This window comes from Oncorhynchus gorbuscha, linkage group LG09, assembly GCF_021184085.1.
Source record: "Oncorhynchus gorbuscha isolate QuinsamMale2020 ecotype Even-year linkage group LG09, OgorEven_v1.0, whole genome shotgun sequence".
Classification (NCBI taxonomy): domain Eukaryota; kingdom Metazoa; phylum Chordata; class Actinopteri; order Salmoniformes; family Salmonidae; genus Oncorhynchus; species Oncorhynchus gorbuscha.
Genome location: NC_060181.1, coordinates 10,772,799 through 10,787,615, shown reverse-complemented (window position 1 = coordinate 10,787,615; position 14,817 = coordinate 10,772,799). Strand labels below are relative to the sequence as shown.

The 14,817-nt window shown below is 47.8% G+C and overlaps 2 protein-coding genes across 2 annotated transcripts in view; one reads left to right on the top strand and one right to left on the bottom strand.

Annotated features, from left to right (window-relative positions):
• Positions 1-1,614: 1,614 nt before the first annotated feature.
• LOC124042679 (G-protein coupled receptor 3-like) lies at positions 1,615-5,514 on the bottom strand. The gene is made up of 2 exons (XM_046360761.1): positions 5,325-5,514; positions 1,615-2,648 (listed from the first exon to the last, which is right to left on the bottom strand). Exon 2 carries the CDS (start codon positions 2,625-2,627, stop codon positions 1,635-1,637), a length of 993 nt encoding a protein of 330 aa, XP_046216717.1. The 5' UTR covers positions 2,628-2,648; positions 5,325-5,514; the 3' UTR covers positions 1,615-1,634.
• A 7,768-nt stretch (positions 5,515-13,282) lies between these two features.
• LOC124042678 (CD164 sialomucin-like 2 protein) overlaps positions 13,283-14,817 on the top strand; it is a 7,906-nt gene continuing 6,371 nt past the window's right edge. The window contains exons 1-2 of the mRNA XM_046360760.1: positions 13,283-13,963; positions 14,466-14,552. Of these exons, the coding sequence (XP_046216716.1) occupies positions 13,876-13,963; positions 14,466-14,552 (175 nt within the window). The 5' untranslated portion in view covers positions 13,283-13,875. The remainder of the gene's footprint in view (positions 13,964-14,465; positions 14,553-14,817) is intronic.

Below are 14,817 nucleotides of genomic sequence, written 5' to 3'. Positions count from 1 at the left end.
TCAGGGTACGCTGTCATTTGTCGTGGAATTGCCTCTTTTCTTTAACTGGGCAAGTCCTTTAAGAATAAATTCTTATTTACAATGAAGGTCTATACCGGCTAATGAAGGTTTATACCGGCTAATGAAGGTCTATACCGGCTAATGAAGGCCTATACCGGCTAATGGAGGTCTATACCGGCTAATGAAGGTCTATACCGGCTAATGAAGGTCTATACCGGCTAATGAAGGCCTATACCGGCTAATGAAGGTCTATACCAGCTAATGAAGGTCTATACCAGCTAATGAAGGTCTATACCGGCTAATGAAGGCCTATACCGGCTAATGAAGGTCTATACCGGCTAATGAAGGTCTATACCAGCTAATGAAGGTCTATACCGGCTAATGAAGGCCTATACCGGCTAATGAAGGTCTATACCGGCTAATGAAGGCCTATACCGGCTAAACCCAGACGACGCTGGGACTCCCAATCATGGCCTGGATTCCAACCAGGGGCTGTAGCAACAGGGACTGCAGAACCTTAGACCACTACGCCAAATATGTTCATAAAATAAAGAAGAATCGTATCTGATATAGCCTAACGCCCAGGTTCTACGCTATATACGTTGAGCCACGCAAACAGTTACATTAGCTTAAATGAAGACTCTCTGATCTACTCATCACATTAAAAATGGCAGGTTATATTACATTGGTCTGCAAATACAATGAAGCTTTATTATAAAGGTGAATTTATATGTCGAAAATTAGCTTCCCCGCATTTCAAACCCACTCATTGCTGATGAAGGTACTTAATTGTTACCCAGAAATGATTTGATATTGAGATAAAAATGGCTGCACTGGACCTTTAAGTCAGTTGAGTGTGTGTGTGTGTGTGTGTGTGTGTGTGTGTGTGTGTGTGTGTGTGTGTGTGTGTGTGTGTGTGTGTGTGTGTGTGTGTGTGTGTGTGTGTGTGTGTGTGTGTGTGTGTGTGTGTGTGTGTGTGTGTGAGTAAAATGAGGGAAACCCTACTTCAGTTTTTACATACAAAATAAATGTGCTTTTATTTTGAAGTAGAAAAAGACAACATTTGTACATTTGATAAAAAAACAACATTGTGCAAACTGAAACCTTTTCAGAGATAGTCACAGTGCCTTTGACAGTGCCCCTTCTAAGTGTTCTGGAGTTCACCGACAGCAGCATAGTATATAGTCCCAACAAACCATCCTAGGCTTATAATATAATATCTTGACATAGTATCATTGTATAGACCCACTTTCCCGTGCTCCTAAAGCAAGTATGTTGGATCCAGATGAATTACGTTGGACCTCTGTGATTGCATCAGACTGGATGGTCTACATGTTGGGTGAGGATGAGGCACATGTTAAGATGATACAGTACGTCACATTTGATTCCAGCTGATTCCAAGATGGCTGTCTTCTGGAACAGTACATTCTCATTGCTTCTTATCTGAAGTGCAAGTGATGATGATGTTCTCTATTGATTTTTCACGTATATGGGGCAGTCAATGTAGCTGTGTGTGTGTGTGTGTGTGTGTGTGTGTGTGTGTGTGTGTGTGTGTGTGTGTGTGTGTGTGTGTGTGTGTGTGTGTGTGTGTGTGTGTGTGTGTGTGTGTGTGTGTGTGTGTGTGTGTGTCCATCCTACACATCAACAGGCCTGTGTGTGTTGTGTCTGTGAGGACAGCAGGCATGCAGCAGCACCAGTCGTATGTCTCTGTTCCTCAGGCTATACAGCAGAGGGTTGAGCAGAGAGTTCCCCGCCGCCGGCACTAGCGTAGCGTACGTATACAGGGGCGAGCTCGATGCGTCGCCCAGCAAACCATAGAGGGCGAAGGGCGTCCAACAGCTGACAAACACTCCGAGGACTAACAACAGCCGAGAGAGTCCCTTACCCCGGCCCCCGTGCTTGCTGGCATACGATTGGTCGTCAGGCAGGAAGTGTCTCTGCGTGGCGATGGCGTGGGCGTGCCTCCTTGCGACACGGCAGATCCCGGTGTACAGCTGCAGCGTGACCATGACGACCAGAAGGAAGCCGCCGCAGAGCAACGACAGGTATGTCCGGGTCAGGGGTCGCGCAACGGAACAGGATGTGATGTCATTGAGGCAGTGCCAACCCAGCACCGGCCCCGAGCCAATCAGACAAGACCCCAGCCAGACGAGTGCCAGAAGACCAGTGGCACAGCGGCGCGAGTGGCGGGAGCCGTAGGTGAGGGCTTGGCTTAGAGACAGGTAACGATCCAGGGCCACACCCATCAGGCTGAGGAGGGAGGCCGTCAGTGATGTCGCCAGCAACCCTGACGTCATCAGCTCCGACCAATCCGTGGGCTCCACACAAAACAGGAAGAGGAAGTGGAGGATCAAGGCCACGCCCGCCAGCAGGTCGGCTAATGCCAGGCTGGCGAGGAGTAGGAAGACAGGAGCGCGGAGAGAAGGCGTAGCCAAGATGGCAGCCACTACGATGGCGTTTTCGGACACGATGAGAGTTCCCGATACGCACAGTGCCACTCCCCATAGGCTGAGAGGAGAGGCCTCAGGCACGGCCGTGGGATCTGATTGGTCCAGCAGGGAAAGAGGTGTAGACATCCCTGAACCTGAAGACTCCTCGAACCAGACGTCAGAGTCATTTTGGGTCATTATGGGTCAAACACACCACACCTGAGAGAGAGAGAAAGAGAGAGAGAGAGAGACAGAGAGACAGAGAGAGAGAGAGAGAGAGAGAGAGAGAGAGAGAGAGAGAGAGAGAGGGAGAGAGACAGAGAGAGAGAGAGAGAGAGAGAGGAGAGAGAGAGAAGAGAGAGAGAGAGAGAGAGAGAGAGAGAGAGAGAGAGAGAGAGAAAGAGAGAAAGAGAGACAGAGAGAGAGAGAGAGAGAGAGAGAGAGAGAGAGAGAGAGAGAGAGAAAGAGAGACAGAGAGAGAGAGAGAGAGAGAGAGAGAGAGAGAGACAGAGAGAGAGAGAGAGAGAGAGAGAGAGAGAGAGAGAGAGAGAGAGAGAGAGAGAGAGAGAGAGAGAGAGAGAGAGAGAGAGAGAGAGAGAGAGAGAGAGAGAGAGAGAGAGAGAGAGAGAGAGAGAGAGAGAGAGAAAGAGAGACAGAGAGAGAGAGAGAGAGAGAAGAGAGAGAAAGAGAGACAGAGAGAGAGAGAGAAAGAGAAAAAAGATACAGAAATGTTAATACACGTTGTTACTGTACTAATAGTAGCAGCTCTTCCTCTCCTTCTGTCTTCCCTGCATGTAGAGTTACCCTGAGCTGGGGCTGCATCTCAATAGTCTACAGTGGCTTCCTCTCCTTCTGTCTTCCCTGCATGTGAGTTACCCTGAGCTGGGGCTGCATCTCAATAGTCTACAGTGGCTTCCTCTCCTTCTGTCTTCCCTGCATGTGAGTCACCCTGAGCTGGGGCTGCATCTCAATAGTCTACAGTGGCTTCCCTCTCTGTCTTCTGTCTTCCCTGCATGTCTTCCCTGCAGTCACCCTGAGCTGGGGCTGCATCTCAATAGTCTACAGTGGCTTCCTCTCCTTCTGTCTTCCCTGCATGTGAGTCACCCTGAGCTGGGGCTGCATCTCAATAGTCTACAGTGGCTTCCTCTCCTTCTGTCTTCCTTGCATGTGAGTCACCCTGAGCTGGGGCTGCATCTCAATAGTCTACAGTGGCTTCCTCTCCTTCTGTCTTCCCTGCATGTGAGTCACCCTGAGCTGGGGCTGCATCTCAATAGTCTACAGTGGCTTCCTCTCCTTCTGTCTTCCCTGCATGTGAGTAACCCTGAGCTGGGGCTGCATCTCAATAGTCTACAGTGGCTTCCTCTCCTTCTGTCTTCCCTGCATGTGAGTCACCCTGAGCTGGGGCTGCATCTCAATAGTCTACAGTGGCTTCCTCTCCTTCTGTCTTCCCTGCATGTGAGTTACCCTGAGCTGGGGCTACATCTCAATAGTCTACAGTGGCTTCCTCTCCTTCTGTCTTCCCTGCATGTGAGTAACCCTGAGCTGGGGCTGCATCTCAATAGTCTACAGTGGCTTCCTCTCCTTCTGTCTTCCCTGCATGTGAGTCACCCTGAGCTGGGGCTGCATCTCAATAGTCTACAGTGGCTTCCTCTCCTTCTGTCTTCCCTGCATGTGAGTAACCCTGAGCTGGGGCTGCATCTCAGTAGTCTACAGTGGCTTCCTCTCCTTCTGTCTTCCCTGCATGTGAGTAACCCTGAGCTGGGGCTGCATCTCAATAGTCTACAGTGGCTTCCTCTCCTTCTGTCTTCCCTGCATGTGAGTTACCCTGAGCTGGGGTTGCATCTCAATAGTCTACAGTGGCTTCCTCTCCTTCTGTCTTCCCTGCATGTGAGTCACCCTGAGCTGGGGCTGCATCTCAGTAGTCTACAGTGGCTTCCTCTCCTTCTGTCTTCCCTGCATGTGAGTAACCCTGAGCTGGGGCTGCATCTCAATAGTCTACAGTGGCTTCCTCTCCTGGGTCTTCGGCCACTTCGTCCATCTGTCAATAGGTCCGGGCCTTTATGACACAGGAGGAAGGGCACTTGAACTACTGGTCCAACTCAAACTGCTCTCTCAAATGAGAGACTCAGCGTGCTCCTCACATTGCTCTGGGACCATTCCATTTCTATGGGACCATTCCATTCCATTGTTATGGGACCATTCCATTCCATTTCTATGGGACCACTCCATTCCATTGTTATGGAACCATTCCATTCCATTTCTATGGGACCATTGCATTGCTCTGGGACCATTCCATTCCATTGTTATGGGACCATTCCATTCCATTTCTATGGGACCATTCCATTCTATTTCTATGGGACCATTCCATTTCTATGGAACCATTCCATTCCATTGTTATGGAACCATTCCATTCCATTTCTATGGGACCATTGCATTGCTCTGGGACCATTCCATTCCATTTCTATGGGACCATTCCATTCCATTGTTATGGAACCATTCCATTCCATTGCTCTGGGACCATTCCAATCCATTGCCTGATCTCTACTCTTCTCTCTGAAATGTTTACCCCCCCCCCCCCCCCTCATTGATTTACAAGGTATAGAAAGCAATGTAAGACATATGGTGAAAATCCCTGTCTAGCCTACGTCCATCCAATGCTTTTTAATCCATGAGGGGGAGTGAAGGAGTGAAGGGGGAGAAGACTGCAGCCCTTCTCGTGTCTCCTCTCCACTCTTCTCCTATAGTACAGTGGGGAGTGTTTTGTAACATATTTCCAGCATCTTGAAACACCATGTCAATATGCTCTGGCTCTGATAAATCATTTGACGTTTACAAAATATACACATTACATACCACATACAGACACAGACAGACAGACACTGCAAAATATCTTACCTTCTATTGATAAAAATACCTTGATCACGATTCTTCCAAATCAGCTCTGTTCACAGTGTATTCAGGAGACAGTGATGCCGTGATGCTGTCCTTGTGTCTCGGTGTATCGGTATATCGATGGTTGGTTATATCTCAGAAAAGGCTTGTCCCCGTCAGAGTAATAACATATTCTCAGTTTCTCCGGGTGGTGCGAACGCCAGAATGACTGTCTGGATCTGATGCACGCAGGGTCCTTCACTAGGGAAGATCTGACTGACGTCAGCGTTGGTGGGCTTCAGCCAATGAGGTGCTAGGAGAGACGGGGGGTGTGACAGGGGACTCCTGTAGAGGAATTTCATTCAGAAAAATGCGACAGCTTCCTGCCCCTCCCACTGCGGCTTGCCTCGTGTGCACCTTTCCCGTAAATAATTCCCGGTAGACTTTTTCCGACACACACACACACACACCACAGTAGAGATTCTGATCAGTGTGAATCAATTAGGTTTGGAGAGAGAGGGCTTTGGGGAGCTGTCCAAGGTGCTGAAACGCAGCTATATGCTAGAAATTGTTTTAATCAATTGGATTGATTGTTTTTATGTGGGGGTATTAAATAATACAACATGAATACATTGGAGCTCATACGTGTAGTTGAAGTTGAAGTGTTTATGTCATTCAGTAAGCAAAAGGTGCATGAATAGGCTACATAGACCCTTCAGTCCCAAGCTGAGTCACTGGCTACATAGACCCTTCAGTCCCAAGCTGAGTCACTGGCTACATAGACCCTTCAGTCCCAAGCTGAGTCACTGGCTACATAGACCTGAGTCACTGGCTACATAGACCCTTCAGTCCCAAGCTGAGTCACTGGCTACATAGACCCTTCAGTCCCAAGCTGAGTCACTGGCTACATAGACCCTTCAGTCCCAAGCTGAGTCACTGGCTACATAGACCCTTCAGTCCCAAGGTGAGTCACTGGCTACATAGACCCTTCAGTCCCAAGGTGAGTCACTGGCTACATAGAGACAAGGTGAGTCACTTCAGTCCCAAGCTGAGTCACTGGCTACATAGACCCTTCAGTCCCAAGCTGAGTCACTGGCTACATAGACCCTTCAGTCCCAAGGTGAGGCCTTCAGTCCCAAGCTGAGTCACTGGCTACATAGACCCTTCAGTCCCAAGGTGAGGCCTTCAGTCCCAAGGTGAGTCACTGGCTACATAGACCCTTCAGTCCCAAGCTGAGTCACTGGCTACATAGACCCTACAGTCCCAAGCTGAGTCACTGGCTACATAGACCCTTCAGTCCCAAGGTGAGTCACTAGCTACATAGACCCTTCAGTCCCAAGCTGAGGCCTTCAGTCCCAAGGTGAGTCACTGGCTACATATACCCTTCAGTCCCAAGGTGAGTCACTGGCTACATAGACCCTTCAGTCCCAAGCTGAGTCACTGGCTACATAGACCCTTCAGTCCCAAGCTGAGTCACTGGCTACATAGACCCTTCAGTCCCAAGCTGAGTCCCTGGCTACATAGACCCTTCAGTCCCAAGCTGAGTCCCTGGCTACATATACCCTTCAGTCCCAAGCTGAGTCACTGGCTACATAGACCCTTCAGTCCCAAGCTGAGTCCCTGGCTACATAGACCCTTCAGTCCCAAGCTGAGGCCTTCAGTCCCACGCTGAGTCACTGGCTACATATACCCTTCAGTCCCAAGCTGAGTCCCTGGCTACATAGACCCTTCAGTCCCAAGCTGAGGCCTTCAGTCCCAAGGTGAGTCATTAGCTACATAGACCCTTCAGTCCCAAGCTGAGGCCTTCAGTCCCAAGATGAGTCACTGGCTACATAGACCCTTCAGTCCCAAGCTGAGTCACTGGCTACATAGACCCTTCAGTCCCAAGCTGAGTCACTGGCTACATAGACCCTTCAGTCCCAAGCTGAGTCACTGGCTACATAGACCCTTCAGTCCCAAGCTGAGTCACTGGCTACATAGACCCTTCAGTCCCAAGCTGAGGCCTTCAGTCCCAAGCTGAGTCACTGGCTAAGCACCGTTTGTCTCGGATGAATCATGCATTATTATTTGATAAAAAAGTGAGTAGGCTAGCATATATATATATATATGGGTTCTTGAAAGATATGAAATCAGTAATGTATAATGTATAATATTTATTATTACTATTAGAATAATAGGGTAATTTATCTATTTTAAATCATGATTAGCTGATCGTTAAGGATGTAGGATATCAGATGATATATTATTGATCGGTTAAGGATGTAGGATAAGGATGTAGGATATCAGAAGATAGATTATTGATCGGTTAAGGATGTAGGATATCAGATGATATATTATTGATCGGTTAAGGATGTAGGATAAGGATGTAGGATATCAGAAGATAGATTATTGATCGTTAAGGATGTAGGATATCAGATGATATATTATTGATCGGTTAAGGATGTAGGATAAGGATGTAGGATATCAGAAGATAGATTATTGATCGGTTAAGGATGTAGGATATCAGAAGATAGATTATTGATCGGTTAAGGATGTAGGATATCAGATGATAGATAATTGATCGGTTAAGGATGTAGGATAAGGATGTAGGATATCAGATGATAGATTATTGATCGGTTAAGGATGTAGGATAAGGATGTAGGATATCAGATGATAGATAATTGATCGGTTAAGGATGTAGGATAAGGATGTAGGATATCAGATGATATATTATTGATCGGTTAAGGATGTAGGGTATCAGATGATATATTATTGATCGGTTAAGGATGTAGGATATCAGATGATAGATTAATGATCGACACATTGGTGAAACACAGTCCTGGATGATATACAGATATACAGACCCCTTGACTTTTTTCCACATTTTACAGCCTTATTCTAAAATGGATTAAATTGCTTTTTTTCCTCCCTGATCAATCTACACTCAATACCCCATAATGACAAAGTGAAAACAGGGTTTTAGAAATTGTTGCTATTGTATACATTTTTAAAAACGGAAATAGTATTCAAACCCTTTACTCAGTGCTATTGTTGAGGCATCTTTGGCAGTGATGTCATGTAATTTCAGTTTTTTTTTATGTCTATAAACCTGTTTTTGCTTTGTCATTATGGGGTATTGTGTGTAGATTACAGAGGAAATTGTTTTATTTGAATCCATTTTAGAATAAGGCTGTACTGTAACACTGTGTAAAAAGTCAAAGGGGTCTGAGTAGTTTCTGAAGGCTCTGTAGGTAGTAGAGAGGATTCTCTGTTTCCCCGGATAATGAAACACAGCTTGCGTGGGCTGCAGTGGTTGCTGCAATGTATCTCCGTGGTTACGCACAGGCCACGGCACTACGCATAGAGGGAGACCTTCGTCCTGTTGTTGCCATAGAACCATATAAGGAAACTGACTTCCGGTTCTCTTTGGGAGAGAAAAGATCGATACCTCACAAAGCATTATGTCATTTACACATTACCGGGAAAACTGTTAGAGGGAGAAGAGGGAGAGAGAGAGAATTAGATAAAGTCAGTAAACGCTGCCTCATTCATCTCCCTCTTTGTTTTTATTTATTCATTTGGACAAAACAATAATTGGATGAAGTGCTAAATCACAGTAGACCTAACCCACTGAGCTAAAGCCTAGGCAACAACTAGGGGAGCTAAAACAAGTATTCAGGTTTCTGGCAAGATTAACCTACAAATCCAGTGAATGTGGTTCGCTGAACCACTCCTGTTACACCACCCCTGTTACACTACCCCTGTTACACTACCCCTGTTACACTACCCCTGTTACACTACCCCTGTTACACCACCCCTGTTACACTACCGCTGTTACACTACCCCTGTTACACTACCCCTGTTACACTACCCCTGTTACACCACCCCTGTTACACTACCGCTGTTACACTACCCCTGTTACACTACCCCTGTTACACTACCCCTGTTACACTACCCCTGTTACACCTGATGGGCTTTTAGACAGAAGAAGACTGAACCGCCCCTGTTACACTACCCCTGTTACACTACCCCTGTTACACCTGATGGGCTTTTAGACAGAAGAAGACTGAACCACCCCTGTTCACTACCCCTGTTACACCTGATGGGCTTTTAGACAGAGGAAGACTGAACCACCCCTGTTACACTACCCCTGTTACACCTGATGGGCTTTTAGACAGAGGAAGACTGAACCGCCCCTGTTTACTACCCCTGTTCACTACCCCTGTTACACTACCCCTGTTACACCTGATGGGCTTTTAGACAGAGGAAGACTGAACCACCCCTGTTTACTACCCCTGTTACACCTGATGGGCTTTTAGACAGAGGAAGACTGAACCACCCCTGTTCACTACCCCTGTTACACCTGATGGGCTTTTAGACAGAGGAAGACTGAACCACCCCTGTTCACTACCCCTGTTACACCTGATGGGCTTTTAGACAGAGGAAGACTGAACCACCCCTGTTCACTACCCCTGTTACACCTGATGGGCTTTTAGACAGAAGAAGACTGAACCACCCCTGTTCACTACCCCTGTTACACCTGATGGGCTTTTAGACAGAGGAAGACTGAACAACCCCTGTTCACTACCCCTGTTACACCTGATGGGCTTTTAGACAGAGGAAGACTGAACCACCCCTGTTCACTACCCCTGTTACACCTGATGGGCTTTTAGACAGAAGAAGACTGAACCACCCCTGTTACACCTGATGGGCTTTTAGACAGAGGAAGACTGGACCACCCCTGTTCACTACCCCTGTTACACCTGATGGGCTTTTAGACAGAGGAAGACTGAACCACCCCTGTTACACTACCCCTGTTACACCTGATGGGCTTTTAGACAGAGGAAGACTGAACCACCCCTGTTCACTACCCCTGTTACACCTGATGGGCTTTTAGACAGAGGAAGACTGAACCACCCCTGTTCACTACCCCTGTTACACCTGATGGGCTTTTAGACAGAGGAAGACTGAACCACCTCTGTTACACTACCCCTGTTACACCTGATGGGCTTTTAGACAGAGGAAGACTGAACCACCCCTGTTCAATACCCCTGTTACACCTGATGGGCTTTTAGACAGAAGAAGACTGAACCACCCCTGTTCACTACCCCTGTTACACCTGATGGGCTTTTAGACAGAGGAAGACTGAACCACCCCAGTTCACTACCCCTGTTACACCTGATGGGCTTTTAGACAGAGGAAGACTGAACCACCCCTGTTCACTACCCCTGTTACACCTGATGGGCTTTTAGACAGAAGAAGACTGAACCACCCCTGTTCACTACCCCTGTTACACCTGATGGGCTTTTAGACAGAAGAAGACTGAACCACCCCTGTTCACTACCCCTGTTACACCTGATGGGCTTTTAGACAGAAGAAGACTGAACCGCCCCTGTTCACTACCCCTGTTCACTACCCATGTTACACTACCCCTGTTACACCTGATGGGCTTTTAGACAGAAGAAGACTGAACCACCCCTGTTCACTACCCCTGTTACACCTGATGGGCTTTTAGACAGAAGAAGACTGAACCACCCCTGTTCACTACCCCTGTTACACCTGATGGGCTTTTAGACAGAGGAAGACTGGACCGCCCCTGTTCACTACCCCTGTCACACTACCCCTGTTACACTACCCCTGTTACACCTGATGGGCTTTTAGACAGAGGAAGACTGGACCACCCCTGTTCACTACCCCTGTTACACCTGATGGGCTTTTAGACAGAGGAAGACTGAACCACCCCTGTTCACTACCCCTGTTACACCTGATGGGCTTTTAGACAGAGGAAGACTGAACCACCCCTGTTCACTACCCCTGTTACACCTGTTGGGCTTTTAGACAGAAGAAGGTAACTGTTGTTTTTATAGTGTATTTACCAGTAAGATACTGTAGAGAAGAGACGTATCTATTCATTACCGACTGGCTGCCCTCAGGTGGCGTTTATGAGCTGTTAACAAGAAGCTCCAGCTCGTGGTGCCGTGACTGCGGATTTTCCTCGGTTATCTAACACACACACACACACACACACACACACACACACACACACACACACACACACACACACACACACACACACACACACACACACACACACACACACACACACACACACACACACACACACACACACACACACACACACACACACTGCCCTTCCCCTCAACACATACACACACACACTGTCCTTCCCCCGAACACACACACACACACGTTGACTCTGCAGCACAAATCCATGTGTGTTTTGTGTGAGAGGAGGGCGATGATGTAGAGCAGAAGCAGGGAGGAGGAGAGCAGGCTGGGTTGTGTAGGGAGGAGGAGAGCAGGCTGGGTTGTGTAGGGAGGAGGAGAGCAGGCTGGGTTGTATAGGGAGGAGGAGAGCAGGCTGGGTTGTGTAGGGAGGAGCAGAGCAGGCTGGGTTGTGTAGGGAGGAGGAGAGCAGGCTGGGTTGTGTAGGGAGGAGGAGAGCAGGCTGGGTTGTGTAGGGAGGAGGAGAGCAGGGAGGAGGAGAACAGGCTGGGTTGTGTAGGGAGGAGGAGAACAGGCTGGGTTGTGTAGGGAGGAGCAGAGCAGGCTGGGTTGTGTAGGGAGGAGGAGAGCAGGCTGTAGTAGAGAGGGTGTAGGGTGTGTGTATGTAGTAGAGAGGGTGTAGTGTGTGTGTGTGTAGTAGAGAGGGTGTAGGGTGTGTGTATGTAGTAGAGAGGGTGTAGGGTGTGTGTATGTAGTAGAGAGGGTGTAGGGAGTGTGTGTGTAGTAGAGAGGGTGTAGGGTGTGTGTGTGTAGTAGAGAGGGTGTAGGGTGTGTGTGTGTAGTAGAGAGGGTGTAGGGTGTGTGTGTGTAGTAGAGAGGGTGTAGGGTGTGTGTGTGTAGTAGAGAGGGTGTAGGGTGTGTGTGTGTAGTAGAGAGGGTGTAGGGTGTGTGTGTGTAGTAGAGAGGGTGTAGGGTGTGTGTAGGTAGTAGAGAGGGTGTAGGGTGTGTGTGTGTAGTAGAGAGGGTGTAGGGTGTGTGTATGTAGTAGAGAGGGTGTAGGGTGTGTGTGTGTAGTAGAGAGGATGTAGGGTGTGTGTATGTAGTAGAGAGGGTGTAGGGTGTGTGTGTGTGTAGTAGAGAGGGTGTAGGGTGTGTGTATGTAGTAGAGAGGGTGTAGGGTGTGTGTATGTAGTAGAGAGGGTGTAGGGTGTGTGTGTGTGTAGTAGAGAGGGTGTAGGGTGTGTGTGTGTAGTAGAGAGGGTGTAGGGTGTGTGTGTAGTAGAGAGGGTGAGGGTGTGGGTGTAGTAGGTGTGTGTGTGTAGTAGAGAGGGTGTAGGGTGTGTGTGTGTAGTAGAGAGGGTGTAGGGTGTGTGTGTGTGTGTAGTAGAGAGGGTGTAGGGTGTGTGTGTGTAGTAGAGAGGGTGTAGGGTGTGTGTGTGTAGTAGAGAGGGTGTAGGGTGTGTGTGTGTGTGTAGTAGAGAGGGTGTAGGGTGTGTGTGTGTAGTAGAGAGGGTTTTATGAGGTGAAGGTGACATAAAGCATTATTCATTGCAATGTGCTGTGTGTGTCAATCAGTATGTTTATTATACAGTTCGAAAAATCTATGCAAAGATAGGAATTGACAGCACATACATTTCCACAAATACATATGCATTTGACAAAACGCACTGTACGTGTGTCCTCGTCTGTCTGTTCAGTATCTGTGTCGGGAATGTTAATCAGCTTGTGTGTGTGTGTGTGTGTGTGTGTGTGTGTGTGTGTGTGTGTGTGTGTGTGTGTGTGTGTGTGTGTGTGTGTGTGTGTGTGTGTGTGTGTGTGTGTGTGTGTGTGTGTGTGTGTGTGTGTGTCTGTGTGTGTGTCTGTCTGTCTGTCTGTCTGTCTGTGTCTGTCTGTCTGTGTCTGTCTGTCTGTCTGTCTGTGTCTGTGTCTGTGTCTGTGTCTGTGTCTGTGTCTGTGTCTGTGTCTGTGTCTGTGTCTGTGTCTGTGTCTGTGTCTGTGTCTGTGTCTGTGTCTGTGTGTGTGTGTGTGTGTGTGTGTGTGTGTGTGTGTCTGTGTGTGTGTGTGTTTGTTTGTGTACCTTTGTGCGCTCTTGAATGCATGTTTAAGTGTGTGCATGTGTGTGTCAGAGTGTCAGTGTTCTGAGGTAAACAGGTGTCACTGTCTCAGTGGTGTGTGTTTCAGGTTGGGGTTCAAAGCGGATGGCGGTTGCTAGGTAACCAGGTAGAATAGGGCTTGAATTACACCTGTGTCTCTCCCTGTCCCAAATGCAGGCACCTCTTTTCTCCGACCTCATCCGCGCTTTCCAAAAGCTAGACACCCATCTCTTATTTTTTTGGTGTGGTTTGAGGCCTCTGCGAGGAGAAGCAATATACAACCAACTGAAAAGTACTACATCTTACATTTGGAACATTTTGGAACTCTCTAGAACCTTCCAGAACCTTGAAGAACGTTGTCGTCTACTAGGAGCCACCTGAGTCACTGAAGCAACTTTTTTCGCTTTTCTCCGACTAGTCTGTTGTCTCTACTGGTCTGTACTGGTCTGAACTGGTCTGTTGTCTCTACTGGTCTGTACTGGTCTGAACTGGTTGTTGTGGTTTGTACTGGTCTGAACTGGTCTGTAGTGGTCAAGATGCGACGGTTAGAGCTAAAGGCCCTCTGTGCAGCATTGCTGGTCTTTGCAGTGGTGAGCGCCACTTCCTGTCAGTCGGACTCTTCAGGTAGGCGTGTGTCGAATATGTTTGTGGTCTGTCACCCTATGGACTTTCTGACACTCAACTTGGACCCCTCTCTTCTTTTTTTGGCCACACTTCCTTTTACAGTTGTGTTTCCTCCTTCCCTTGACTCCTTCCCTTGCCTCCTCTTCTTCATGACTTGTCATCTGAAAGTACATTAAATGTGTCAGCAAATGTAACATTGGTAGTTTAGTCGACAATGCTCATACCTGAGGGACTGTAGCTCCCAACATGCCTAGAGATCAGCTCAGCTAAACACATTTTTTTTCTGCATTTTGATTAGACTTTTATCTGTGTCTAATATTGGTTGTGTTTGTTGAATGATTTAAAACAAACTGGGCCTAAAGGGTTTTTGTGACAAAAGTTCAAGTAATCTTCAATGTCGCTCCTGGTTTGAGGTTTGATCTTGAAAGCAGAGGTCATCCCTTAAGGGGGGGGTGTGTTAGTCTACCGTGGCTGATTGATTGACAATTGTCTCCTCCAATAGACTGCGCCCAGGCTGAGTCATGTGACCTGTGTGTTGGAGACTCCACCCTCAACCTGACTGGCTGTGTCTGGAGGGTCTGCGTGAACGGTGAGACATAACAGATGAAATACGCATAAGAGGAACACACACACACACACACACACACACACACACACACACACACACACACACACACACACACACACACACACACACACACACACACACACACACACACACACACACACACACACACATAATAGAAATTAGATCCCTAGCTGCAGGTAAGAAAACTCTCCAGGTCTTTACCAGATGATTCAATTATTCAGTGTGTCAGGATCGGACCAACACACACACACACACGCACACACAC